Here is a 12,967-nt window from a genome sequence, read left to right on the forward strand (position 1 = left end):
AATCAAATCAATGAAAAGTGACAACATTAGAGCAGTAATAAAGAGTTTTCTAAAAAAAAAAAAAAAAGGTGGAAGGTGGAAATCCATCAGACCTTCAAGAAGAGCCACAGCCAATACTTGTAAACTACTCCCCATCCTGATAACAACCAGAGAGTACTTTCAAACCCCTTCAAAACCCATGTAACTCTAGTACAAAACACTGGGTTAGCCCACAGAACAAACACCTCCTTGATGGACATAGAATGAAAATTTCTTATTAAAATACCCACAACCTTCCCCTCTTAGTAGTGGGACCCTGTTTGTCTGGAACCTGTGCAGACCCTTTGTGTGAGTTCATATATGCATAGGTCCTGTTTTGTCATGAAGACACTGTTTTCCTTGGAGTTATCCATCACCTCTGGCTTTTATGGGCTCCCACCCAACCAAGAAGCCATCTGCCATTGACATCCTATGTAAAACGGAAAATTAGTTTTCTCCAATGGACCTCAATGGGTAAATTAACCATGTGTAAAGATAGGCCCCATGTCCATCAGAAGATTGCCAAGACAAACCAAACTCAGTGTATTTGTTCGACTTTTTGTCTCATATTGCTTTATTTTGGCATTTTTCATACTGATCTATTGATTGTTTATTATGATTCCCAACCTTTTGTTTGTATGGTGTGTGTGTGTTAAAAATATAGTTTGTTCTCTTGTTTTTTCCCTCTTTTATTTATTTATTTATTTTGATTTCTGTGGAGGAGAAAAAATGTCTTGGACTTGTGTGGAAGAGTGCCTTGAGTGGATGTAGCAGTTGTCAATAAAGCCCTGTTTAGCAATCAGCTGGGTAGAAGGACAGGAAGTGGAAGGCGGGGCTTCCAGGGGAGGTGGGAGGAGACTGAGGAGGAATTGACAGTTGGGAGTTGGTGGAGAGAAGCCACCTGAGGAGGATCAGATTGGCAAGTGCTTGGGATATATGTATGTTATGAGGACATAGGATTAGAGTAGTTTAATTTAGTTTATTGGTAGATTAGTAGCAGTTTAGATTCTTCCCAGCATACTGCTTTCAGTTTTGAATTATGTTTCAGTCTCTTTGCATCAGTTATCGGCTTCCTAGGCCATACAAATAAGTTAATTGCAACGAATCAGTTTCCAAAGAATTTAGTGTACCTATACCCTTGAAAAAACATATTTTGTTATAGTTTGGCAGGGGGAATAGCTTCCAAAGAGATAAGCCAAATAATAAAATAGAGACTGCTATCGTCTTTCTCCAAGCTACTATTGCAGAAGGTTCCTGGATCCTTTTTTGCCTTCGTTTTGGCTTTTGTTGTTCAGGGAGAAAAGCAGAAAGCTGTGACATATGAGGCTACATTACCAACAATAAGAAAGGAAGAAGGAACCAAACTCTTTTTCATAAAGTTGATAGCAGCTGGAATTCAGAATTCATCAACTGCAAGGTGTTTGTCATCTCTCTCTGGAAAGAGTCCACCTATGCGAATTAGCAATAAATAAATTCAAAAGAATGGTAGGCAGGGCTTCACTTACTGAAGCCTAAATTGGCACAACTGACCCAAGATTCAGTAGTTTGGTTTTTTTTGTTGTTGTTGTTAACTTTTGAATTTTACTTGAGATTTCTGTAGATTTTGACTGGAATTGAGATGAAATATTTGTGCAGGGAGAGTGGGGGTGGCACATTCCCTTAGTCTTAATACAATGGAGAAAAAGACAGGCTGATCTTTCTGAGTTCTAGGCATGACCCTCTGCTGATAAGTTACTTGCAGAGACTGTCTAGGATTTAAAATGACAAATTTTTCCTTAAATTTACTATGTATGTTACTTTTTCTTAATAATAGATTACATGTGCTTATTGATTTAAGGGATGGATACACATCAATCTTAGGTTTATGTAAGGAAAAATGTCACTGTTTTAAAAAGCTAGCCAATCTCCTTAAAAGTGGAGCTTCCATTGGGAGAACTAGTACCAAAGAGTAATTGGCCTAAGAGATATATTCTGTTGGTCTATGTAAGGACCAAGGTTGAATGGGGATACAGACATGCAAGTTGGATGTCTCCCATGTTGAAAAGCCTTTGTATGCTGAGTTGAGGTGTCACTGCTCTGGCAGCTGGCTTATCCCTCTAACTGTGAGCTACTTTCATGGGGGACAGGTGGCAGTCACACAAGATGCAAAAAATCACAGAGGACTTACAGGTGACAAAGGGCATATCAGTCTAGTTAGGTCCCAAAAACTCAAAGACTAAAATTCATATGCTTAAAAGGGGAAGCTTAATGCCTTTTCTTTTGCTCAGGGCAACTGACTTGTCTCTAAAACAAGATACATTTTTTTTTTTTTTTGGAGAAAGTTAGCGGCCAGGCTTATGCATTAGGCACAATAGAGCCTAGAGAAGGAATTTAGAACTATACAATCTTGTGTTGATTTCAATTAGATAATGATTGTATGTTCTTTGGTAATGATAATATTATACTTCTCTTTGAATGAGGTCAAAATGAAACAGACCTGGATGAAAAGGAGACTGCTAAGTTAAGTCAGTCTATATGTACATGAATTCAAACTACAGAACAAGCAGGTAACCTGTATTGTAAATCCCATTTCATGAGAATAACTCTGAGACTGGCTTCCTGTTGGTCACAGAATGCCCATGACATATTATTGCATGCCATTCTTTGTATGGCATGAATGAAGATATACAGATGTCTTTTTTCTGTTCATACAAAGAACAGAGAACCAGCCTTGATTGTTGTGTGCATCCTGCACACCTCTTGTATTTATAGTCTTAGGACTATATAATTCTTGTGGAAAACTATATATTTTTAGAACAAAAGAACTGGACACTGATGCTGGATCAGACTCAACAGCATTGATCCTCCATCATGCTGAGATGCTGACATCCTGCATTCTTCATGTTCCAGCCATGGGTGCTTCAGTAGTTGTTCCTCATCAGAAGAGAACAGCTCCCAGGACAGCTTCGAAGAAAGCTCCTGATTCCAGTTGGTCCAGCATTTCAGACGGTCCCACAGAGGACTTCTATTAAGCCTGGAATTTCTCACATTTAGAGACTGGACCACAAATGCTATCTATAGCTTGTTTAACCATTTTTCCATTTTTATTTGGGCCCCTACATAGATATTATTCATCCCAAATCAGCCAGAAGAAGCCTTAAAAAGAGAGCAACAGCCCACTTACATTAAGGTGGATTGGTAAGGTTTTGGGCTATGAATGTTTATTTTCACTGGGAATTGGTTATGTTGTTATTGGTCTTATTCAGAGAGATTCGACTCGGGGATTTCTCTCTGAGAATATAGAAATATATAGGGATGATAGGACAAAAGATATATTATTGAATCTACTCTTTGACTTATGATCTTATTTCTTCCCCCCCCCCCTTTTAAAATTTTTTACTATTAATTTATTCTTGTTACATCGCAATGGTTATCCCATCCCTTGTATCCTCCCATTCCTCCCTCCCTCCCATTTTCTCCTTACTCCCCTCCCCTATGACTGTGACTGAGGGGGACTTCCTCCCCCTGTATATGCTCATAGGTTATCAAGTCTCTTCTTGGTAACCTGCTATCCTTCCTCTGAGTGCCACCAGGTCTCCCCCTCCACAGGACATGGTCAAATATGAGGCAGCAGAGTACGTGTGAAAGTCATACCCCACTCTCCAATCAACTGTGGAGAATGTCCTGTCCATTGGCTAGATCTGCGTAGGGGTTTGAAGTTTACCGCCTGTATTGTCCTTGGCTGGTGCCATAGTTTGAGCGGGATCCCTGGGCCCAAATCTGCCTATCATAATGTTCTACTTGTAGGTTTCTAGGACCCTCTGGATCCTTCTACTTTGCTATTCTATCATGATTCTCTCATCTAGAGTCCCAATAGGATGAAGGACTTATTTCTTACAAGGTTATTTTTACTTCATTGGTGTAGAATTTTGTGTTTTGAGTAAAATAAGTTCATTTTTAATTCATTGTTTTAGAATTCTAATTTAAGTTTATTCTTCATATACTATATATTATACATATATGATATATATCTCCTTCTATGAGGTTTTGTTCCCTTTCAATTCTATTATGATACAAGGTTTATTTTCAGTACTTTGAGAATACTATTGTAGGCTATTTAGGATAATTAGTAATACAAGTTAATTTTTAGTTGATCAACTCATGGCCATGTCAAATACTACTCAATTTTATCACAAGAATATACACCCTAGGTTCAATAGATAGATAAGGTAAAATATTTAGATAAGGTCTTCAAAAAACACCAGAGACCTACAGAATGTAGAATTTAAAGATTTTTTTTGTTGTTGTTTTGAGGATTCTTTGAAAATGAGATAGTTTGACTCCTGACAACATACAGCCTGTCTCACAGAAGGTAAAGAGCATTGAGGAATCTCCTTATGGAGATGGCTTCAGATGTAGCACACAAGCCACTGGGGAAAAATGTCCTTGTTTTCTTCCACAGACAGAATTCTGCCTGAAATGGGCAAGCTTGAACGCAGGTGGAGTTGACAGCCAAACTCTGCCATGACAGGGTAAGCAAGTCCTTAATAGTCCCTGTTTCATAAATATGTCTGTCAGATATACGGGACCAGAAGGCTGAAGATGATGCTCCAATGTGTTAGAAAGTTTTGAGGGACTGTTCAGGCAGCAAAGCATCTCTGCATTTTTTTTTTTTCATTTTCATTTTGGAAGCTGCTAACCTGCACTTCCTGCTTACTCAGATAATTAATTTTATTCCTTCTCAAGACACTGATGGTGTTGAAGACAGCAAAACACTGTAAATATAACATTAATATAGTTTCTGATTATTTGGGGGATCTTTTTGCTGTATATAGTTTATTGTATATTTGTGTGTATATTTTATATATGTATAATAATATAAATATATAGGTAAAAGGGGGCTTTTATTGGACTAAGAGGGGGAATTGTGGAGGAATATCTTGAGTGGATGTAGCAGTTGTCAATAAAGCACTGTTCAGCCTATCAGCGGGGCGAAAGGACAGGAAGTGGAAGGCAGGGCTTCCACTGGAGGTGGGAAGAGACTGAGGAGGAATTGGCAGTTGGGAGTTGGTGGAGAGAAGCCACCTGAGGATGATAAGATTGGCAAATGCTTGAGATATAGTATGTTATGAGGATATAGGATTAGAGTAGTTTAATTTAGTTTATTGGTAGATTAGTAGCAGTTTAGATTCTGCCCAGCATAGTGCTAGCAGTTTTGAATTATGTTTCAGTCTCTTTGTATCAGTTATTGGCTTCCTAGGCCGTACAAATAAGAAAAGTGTAACAGACTTGGGTAGGTATGGAGGTAGGAAGAAGCTGGAAGGAATTGGGGAGGGGAACTGTAATAATATACCATATGAAAACACACCGGCTTAAAATACATCAGAATGAAAGATAAATAAGTTTAGAACTTTTATAATTTAACACTAAAGGTTGTTATCTTCATGTTGAGCCTGTTAAAAAGAAACCTTATTTTGTATATTTTCTTCAAAAAATATTATATTTATATACTTTTTAAAAGTCCTGCTAATAGGATGTAGGTATGTATCATGAAGAGTACCCACAATGAACAGTTAGCATTTTCATGGAGATGCAGGAATGGCTCAACATTTATAAGTCAATAATTGCAAAAATCTTATAGATGGACAAAAATATCACATGATCATCTCATTAAATGTAGAAAAAGCCTTGGACAAACTCCAACATGCCTTCATGATGAAAGTCTTAGAGAGAGCAGGCCTGGAGGGAACAGGCCTCCACGTAATAAAGCCTCTATGCAATACAGCCAACAGTATCAGATTAGAAGCTGTCTCATCAAAATTAGATGGGGATACATGTATGAATATATTCAAAAGTCAAGTATAAACTCCAATGGGAAGCTTCAGAGCTTTGTCTCTGAGTGTCTAAGTGCATAGAAGAGCACCGAGTTGTATAGTCTTTGGGTCTGTTTAATTTTGGTGTCTTAGTCAGTGTTCTATTGCTGTGAAGAGAAACCATGAACACACCAACTCTTGTTTTAAAAAGCACTTAATTGGGGCTGGCTTCCACTTCAGAGGCTTAGTCCATTATCATCACTGAGGGAATTATGGTCCCAGAGAGGTAACTGAGAGTTCTATATCTGGATCTATAGACAGCAGGAAGAGAAAGAGAGACACTGGGCCTGGCTTGACAATTTGAAATGCTAAAGGCCACATTCAGTGGTGTATTTCCTCCATCAAGTCCACACCTTCTCCAACAAGGCCACACCTCTTCTGACAAGGCCACACCTCTTCTAGAAGACCACACCTCCTAATTCTTTCAATTAGTGGACATATATTTTACACTATTTGGGATAAGCAAAGTTTTTACAAATGTCTTTGTAGGAAAAGTGATATGACAAGGTGAATTTCCGGGTAAAGGCTGGAAAACTCTGAGTAGCCAAAGCTTTGTATTTCTTGATATATGGAGTAGTCAACCAAAAACACGGTTCACAAATAGAGGAGTCTCTGATGGCTGTAGGTTACGTATCACACATTGGAGCTTCTATGCTCATTGTATTTACATTCTACCTATTAGTCAAATCACGTGGTATTTGTCTACATGTAGCTTATTTATTTCATTTAGCATAAAGTCCTACAGGTCAATGCTACTGATGTGCAATGTGTCCAAAATAAAGAGATGATCAAGTTTGAGGTGATATTTATATTAATCCAACTGTCAAATCTCTTGCGTGTTTCCTGAAGGGCACAACCGAGTCCCTTTCCAGGTTGCCTTCACTGTCCTTTACATATTTAGAATCATGACTATTTCCACCATGTACTAACATTTGAAGCTATGTTCTAATCAATGTTTTATCTTATTTCATTCAATGCTTTGACAGAGAAATTTTAATAGCTGCTCTCTGTGCCACTGTACTGTCAAAGATTACATACTTCCTGTCTATCATTTTTGAATTTTAAAAATTAAATATAAAGCTTATTTCCTGTGTACCTGGTTGTGCTCATATGTGCTTGTCAGCATGCATGTGGAGGCCAGATTTCCTCTTCAGAGACAGATCAGGTTGTCTGGGTGTCTGCAGGTGCTCTTGCTCACAGAGTCATCTCTCCAGCCTCTGTCTATTATATTAAATGACCTCTTCATCATTCATATTAAACACATTTTTCTTCACTCCTTCTCCATGTTCTCACATCACTTCCTTTTGAATGAAATCACACAGACTAATTTAGAAGGTACTTGATTGGTCTGGTTCTTTATGTCAAATACTTAGAAAAGGGCTTTAACAAAGGAACTGTAAAAATAACATGAACAATGATGTCATCCACAAACAAATCACATTTACATGAGAAACAGATGGACCTGGAGAGATAGTTAAGAGACCTGTTCCTCTTGCAGAGGACCCTGGTTGTCTACCCAACACCCATGTCACAGGACTCAGGACAGCCTGTAGCTGTAATTTCCTGGGACCTAATGTCCTCTTCTGGCCTGTGTGGGCATCTGTACAGATGTGGTAAACACTCACACACCACATTCACACAAAGAAAATAAATCCTTATAGTAGAAAACCAGACAATTAAGCTATAGCACAATATAGTACACATCACTCACTTTAAAGTTTTGGATAAAATGTACAGGCTTGCAAGAAATAAATACATATTCATCCTGTCAAGTAGATCTATGATATACCCAAAATGTTTACAAGGGTTCTAGTCATATATGACAGGTAATTAAAAAATAAAGTGTGGGCTGGAGAGATGGTTCAGTGGTTAAGAGCACTGACTGCTCTTCCAGAGGTCCTGAGTTCAACTCCCAGCAACCACATGGTGGCTCACAACCATCTATAATGTGATCTAATGTGCACTGTATACATAATAAATACATCTTTAAAAAATAAAATATATGCATATATCTAATCATATTACAATTTCATGTTTCATAATATATCAATAAGTAGTTTTCAGAATGTGTCCGTCAGGTTCTTAGAACAATGTCAATAACTTTTTTTAGTTTTTAAAAATTTTTACATATCCATTTATATTATTACAACTATATACAATAAACTACCCATAGCAAGAAGAAACATAACACAATCAGAAATTATATATATGTTACATTCTTATGTTTTGGCTATTTGTATTTCATGGCCTTGAAGAAAACATCTTCCCTATCTTGGTGCATCTAAATTTCAGAATGTAAATCAGTGTCTATCATATCTTGTCATTATCAACTTAAAACATCTATCTAGACCCAAAAACATCTTAACCCCTACACTAAAGTTAATTTTAAAATAAAAAAAATGGTCTTCAACCTCATCAGAGACTTGAGAAGGAATAAACCTTGATTAAACTGGTAGTGCAGGTTAACAGCTTCCAAAATGAAAAAATTGACAGAGAAAATTTGCTGCCTGAACAGTCACCCAACACTCTCTATAACAATGGAGCATCATACTCAGCCTTCTGGCCCAATATATCAGACAGACATTTATGAGGCAGAAACTATTGAGGGCTTGCTTACCCTTTCTTGGCAGAGTTTGGCTGTCAACTCTGCCTACATCCAAGCTTGCCCTTTTTAAGGCAAAATTCTGTCTGTGGTAGAAATGAGGACATTTCCCCCACTGCCTTGTTTGCTGCATTTGAAGCCGTCTCCATAAGGAGGTTCTTTGATGCTTATCATCTTCTTTGAGGTAGGCTGGGTGTTGCTAAGAACTAGCCTTGTCTCATTGTCAGTGAATCTTTAAAATAATAAAAACATTTTTAAATGCCATATTCTGTATGTCTCTGAGATTTTTGAAGACCTTATGTATTTTACCTTATCTTTCTATAGAATATCTATCTGTTGCACCTAAGATGTATATTCTTTTGGTAAAAAATAGAATAGTAATTGATGACTATGATTTGATTAACTAATAATTAACTTGCATAACTTATTTATCATAAACAGCTTGCAATAGCACTTTCAAAGTGTTGGAAGTAAACCTTGCATTATAATTAAGTTATAGGTGTATAATACCTTATATTAGAGTATATATATATAAAATACACACACACACACTATGTGAAGAATAATCTTACTTTGGCATTCTGTACCAATGTATCTAAAATTAAAATTATTTTGCATCTATATACAAAATCCTATACCAGTGAATTATAAATAAACTTGTGACAATTGAGGCATTAAATTGAAGAGTAGATTCAATAATCTACTTTTTGTTCTATCTTCCATATATATTTCTATATTCCCCCTTCTTTCTTTTCGACTCCTATCTCCAAGCCTAAGAATGGAAGAAAAAGGAAAAGTGACACATCCCTGAGTCCAACTTTGTTTTTTTTTTCTAAATAAGACCAATAATAATTTGTAACCAACTCCCATTGAAAATAACACTCTATAGCCCAAGAAGGCAACAGAAAACCTACCCAACCCCCCTCAAAGAAAATGGGGCATCTTATTGTATGGATCCATTTAGGATATTAAGCAGTGAGCTCTCCATTTAAATGAATATAGATTCAGACCCTTCTGCAGCTCTTTGGTGATTAAGAGCTGATGCTGCTGTGGAGAGCACCCTGGTGTTAATAAAAGGAAGCTGAATACAAGCCTTGGTCGGCTTCAGTCACACTCACTGGTTCATCTTGAAAAAAACAAAACAAAACAAAACAAAACCAAAAAAAAAAAAAAAAAAACAAAAAACAAAAAACAAACCCACACCTTTCAATCATCAGAGAACTATAGACAGACATGAAATGAACTTTATTGTGTATTCATTATCTGGTTTATATGACATCGTTTTTTCCTGCACAGAACCATGACATATATAACAGCAGCAAAATGTTTCCATGTATTTAAGTACAGTAGCTGTTGCATTGGACTCCTATTGGCTTAATGCACAGTGCATGTCATTTTTTTCACAATTCTGTAAAATCTTTTATATAGATGGATACTTACAGACACTTTAAATAGCCCCATGGTACTAACATTTAGCAAGCACAATATCAGAGAAAAGATAACTAAATTTTTGGGGTAAGCTGATTATATCGGTATGAATCTTGATGAAATTTATGAACTTTATCTTCATGCTTCCATTCATGGTATTAACACAACCAGTTTTAAAAATCCTAGTGAAAGGGATTTTCTCAGTGCTGGAGAGATGGCTCAGGTACTAAGAACACAGGCTGGACTGCCATAGGACCCAGGTTCAATTTGCAGCATCTACACATTGGCTCAGAACCAGCTGTCAAATCCAGTTAGTCACAAGCCTCATGTGTACATGTGATGCAGAGTCATATGTGCAGGCAACACGTTCACTTATTCATACACAGTAAATTAATACAAAAATTAAAAAGTTAAATTTCCTGTTAAAAAAGTGGTCAATGGATAAAGTGTTTTCTATATCATGTAATTTGTTAAGGTTATTCTTAATGAAAGATTTTAAGTCAGCAATATTATTGTTTGAGAACACAAACATGCTTAATCAGGTGTGTGGAATTTTGTCTCCCCACAATATTGAAGAACTAAGTGTTTTTCCTTACTTGTTGAACAAATAACTGGGAGAGATATTTTCTCAATTTCTCCCACTGAGAATGCCAACACTCTGCAAGAAGCTCATCTCTGTGGATCAGCACAAGGGGGCTGAAAGTTGCATAACCAAGGGACAGAAATCCATGAGTATTTGTCATCAAAGTATTGTCTGTTGAAGAGAGACTTAAAAGCAGAGAAAAGGCACAATCAGTCCAGTAGAAGAAAATAAAACAGAGCATCAGAAGAAGGACACTTTGAGCAGCTCTCAGCTCAGGGGGAATTCTGTAGAGAAGCTTAGGGTTCTGAAAGTAGAGGACATGCTGGTGGTGCTTGTGGAGAAAAAACACCATGTAGCCACTCGCCCCTCCCATGGTGCCCTGGAACACTGCGTCTCTCAGGACCATGAGCGGGAGAACAATCAGTTTTATATTCTGACTTTCCAGCATAAAATAACAATAATTCTCATCACCCATATGTTGTGATATATTCAGACCTGTACTAGTGATGGAATGGATTAGGTTCACACCTATTAAAGAATTGATTATCCAAAAGAATAAGAAGAATGGAAGGATGTGCCGTATAGACATTGGCCTGAGCCTCCTCCACCCAGATGCTCTGGGACTGATGATGATGGCCTGGACCACAGTGAGGAGACTGCTGGTGCAGATGGAGAGGCCACGGGCCACCCTCTCCAGGTAAACAATGATCTTACAGCCTATGTCATCCAGGAAGTTTCTCAAACCAAAAACTTCTATTGTCTTCGGCAATCCTTTTGCAAGAATAATCATGATGTTTGTAAAAGCCAAGTGGATGAGAATAAGTTGTATGGGTTTCTTCTCAGGGCCTCTCCACAAACTGAACATATAATTCACAGAAATAGACATGTTTCCCAGAATGCCTAGCAGAGTCATGAAGAGAAAAATTATTTTCTTAATGAGCTTCGAAACCATTTCTTCCTTCCTTGTATACAGGATGAAAATGCATTTAAAAGAAAGTGTCAGTAATGCTAGACATGGCTTTCAACAACACATTTTGCATAATAGCATTTTTCTGGTCTCCAAGCAGAGGTGGTAGTGGACACATGTAATGCTGCAGATTAGAGCACCAAAACTCCCCCTTTTTCCTGTAGATTATAGGTTAGTGTGTCTGCTCTGACAGTTGTTTGGTAACTAGTATTCAAATCTAAAATTTTAAAGGCTATTTTTATTTTTAATCTGTATACTAGCAAAACTGACTTTTTCAAGTTTGTGTGTATGTATGTGTGTGTAATTCTCCCTGTCAGTCTGTCCATCTGTCTACATTTATGTGTTATCCTTGATACATCTTAGCATAGTTGAATTTATCTCTAAGAGTCCCCAACCAATATTTCATCCTCTGCTTCTCATTATTTTCCTACCAAAACTCCAAAGCTGGAAGCTCATGTTTAATGTATCTGCCTTCCCCGTGTTACACAGATACTGGGATATTGTGTTCGTCAACACCTGTGACATGTCTCAGATCTAGTTACTTTGCCTTTCACATCTTTCCTCCTTTGTTTGATATTATTTTCTTATTTGATTCTTGATTATCATAACTTCTGGATTTGTCTTTAGCTTAAAAGCTTTATATTTTCAGTCTCTACATCTTAGTATTTGAAAAGTCTTTACAGTGACCATTCTGTGATTTCACCCCATATAAATGTTCACTAGATATTTCTTAGGGTATTCTCTAAACTGTATAGCCCTTCCAGACAAGGCCAAGCAGTTAAACGTGAATCATCAGAACAAATCTAGAAAATTTCATGTATCTACTAGGTTCCTCTAAAGGTAGAAGTGGTAGTGGAGGTGATGGTAGAGGTGGTTGGTGTGGTGATGGTGGTGGATGTGGTGGTGGTGGGTGTCTAGCAGATCCCTGGTAGCTTCCTGGGAGAGAAGGTATCAGAGAGCTGTGATCCCATAGGTTCACTAGGGCATCTGTGACCCTAGTAGGTGACATTAGTGCATCTAAGGGAGGATGGAGCAGCCATGGATCAGGGGATGATGATGAGGTGGATGGAAGAAGGGGATTGATGAGGTGCTAGATGTTGCCGTGAGATGAGTGCAGTTTGTGAGTTATGAGCCCTCAGTGTGGGCTGCATGCAGCACAGTAGGTTGAGGCATGCGGTGTGAGCAGGGCTTCCCTCATCTAAGAAGTCATGGTGACATTTGCCTCTGCAGGGCCTTGTAAGCAGCAGCTATGTCACTTTGCTCTGCAGCCTGCTTCTCCTCCTGTTTCTTTCCAACCTGCTTGTCAGGCGGGTTCCTCTGTTCTACATCAGCCCAAGATGATTCTAGAACTGAGACCTCGGCAGAATGTTGTTACTCATGTCTGGGAGCTCCACTCTCATTCCTCAGGGGTCTATGGTAAGCCTTGGGCACCATTTCTAAAATAAGAGAAACCAGGATGCTTCGGTGACTGCATGGGTTGTATGTGTTCTGAGTACTTGGGATGCCTCTGATCACTG

At 37.9% G+C, this 12,967-nt stretch overlaps 1 protein-coding gene across 1 annotated transcript; it reads right to left on the minus strand.

Annotated features, from left to right (window-relative positions):
• Window positions 1-10,478: 10,478 nt before the first annotated feature.
• On the minus strand, window positions 10,479-11,589 carry LOC127186926 (vomeronasal type-1 receptor 4-like). Its single transcript, XM_051143206.1, has one exon. It carries the CDS (start codon window positions 11,433-11,435, stop codon window positions 10,479-10,481), a length of 957 nt encoding a protein of 318 aa, XP_050999163.1. The 5' UTR covers window positions 11,436-11,589.
• Window positions 11,590-12,967: the final 1,378 nt, after the last annotated feature.

The sequence above is a fragment of the Acomys russatus genome, chromosome 3 (assembly GCF_903995435.1).
Source record: "Acomys russatus chromosome 3, mAcoRus1.1, whole genome shotgun sequence".
Classification (NCBI taxonomy): Eukaryota; Metazoa; Chordata; class Mammalia; order Rodentia; family Muridae; genus Acomys; species Acomys russatus.

Coding starts and splice junctions, on each gene's coding strand:
- LOC127186926 (XM_051143206.1), bottom strand. CDS start 11,435: ATGGTTTCGAAGCTCATTAAGAAAATAATTTTTCTCTTCATGACTCTG.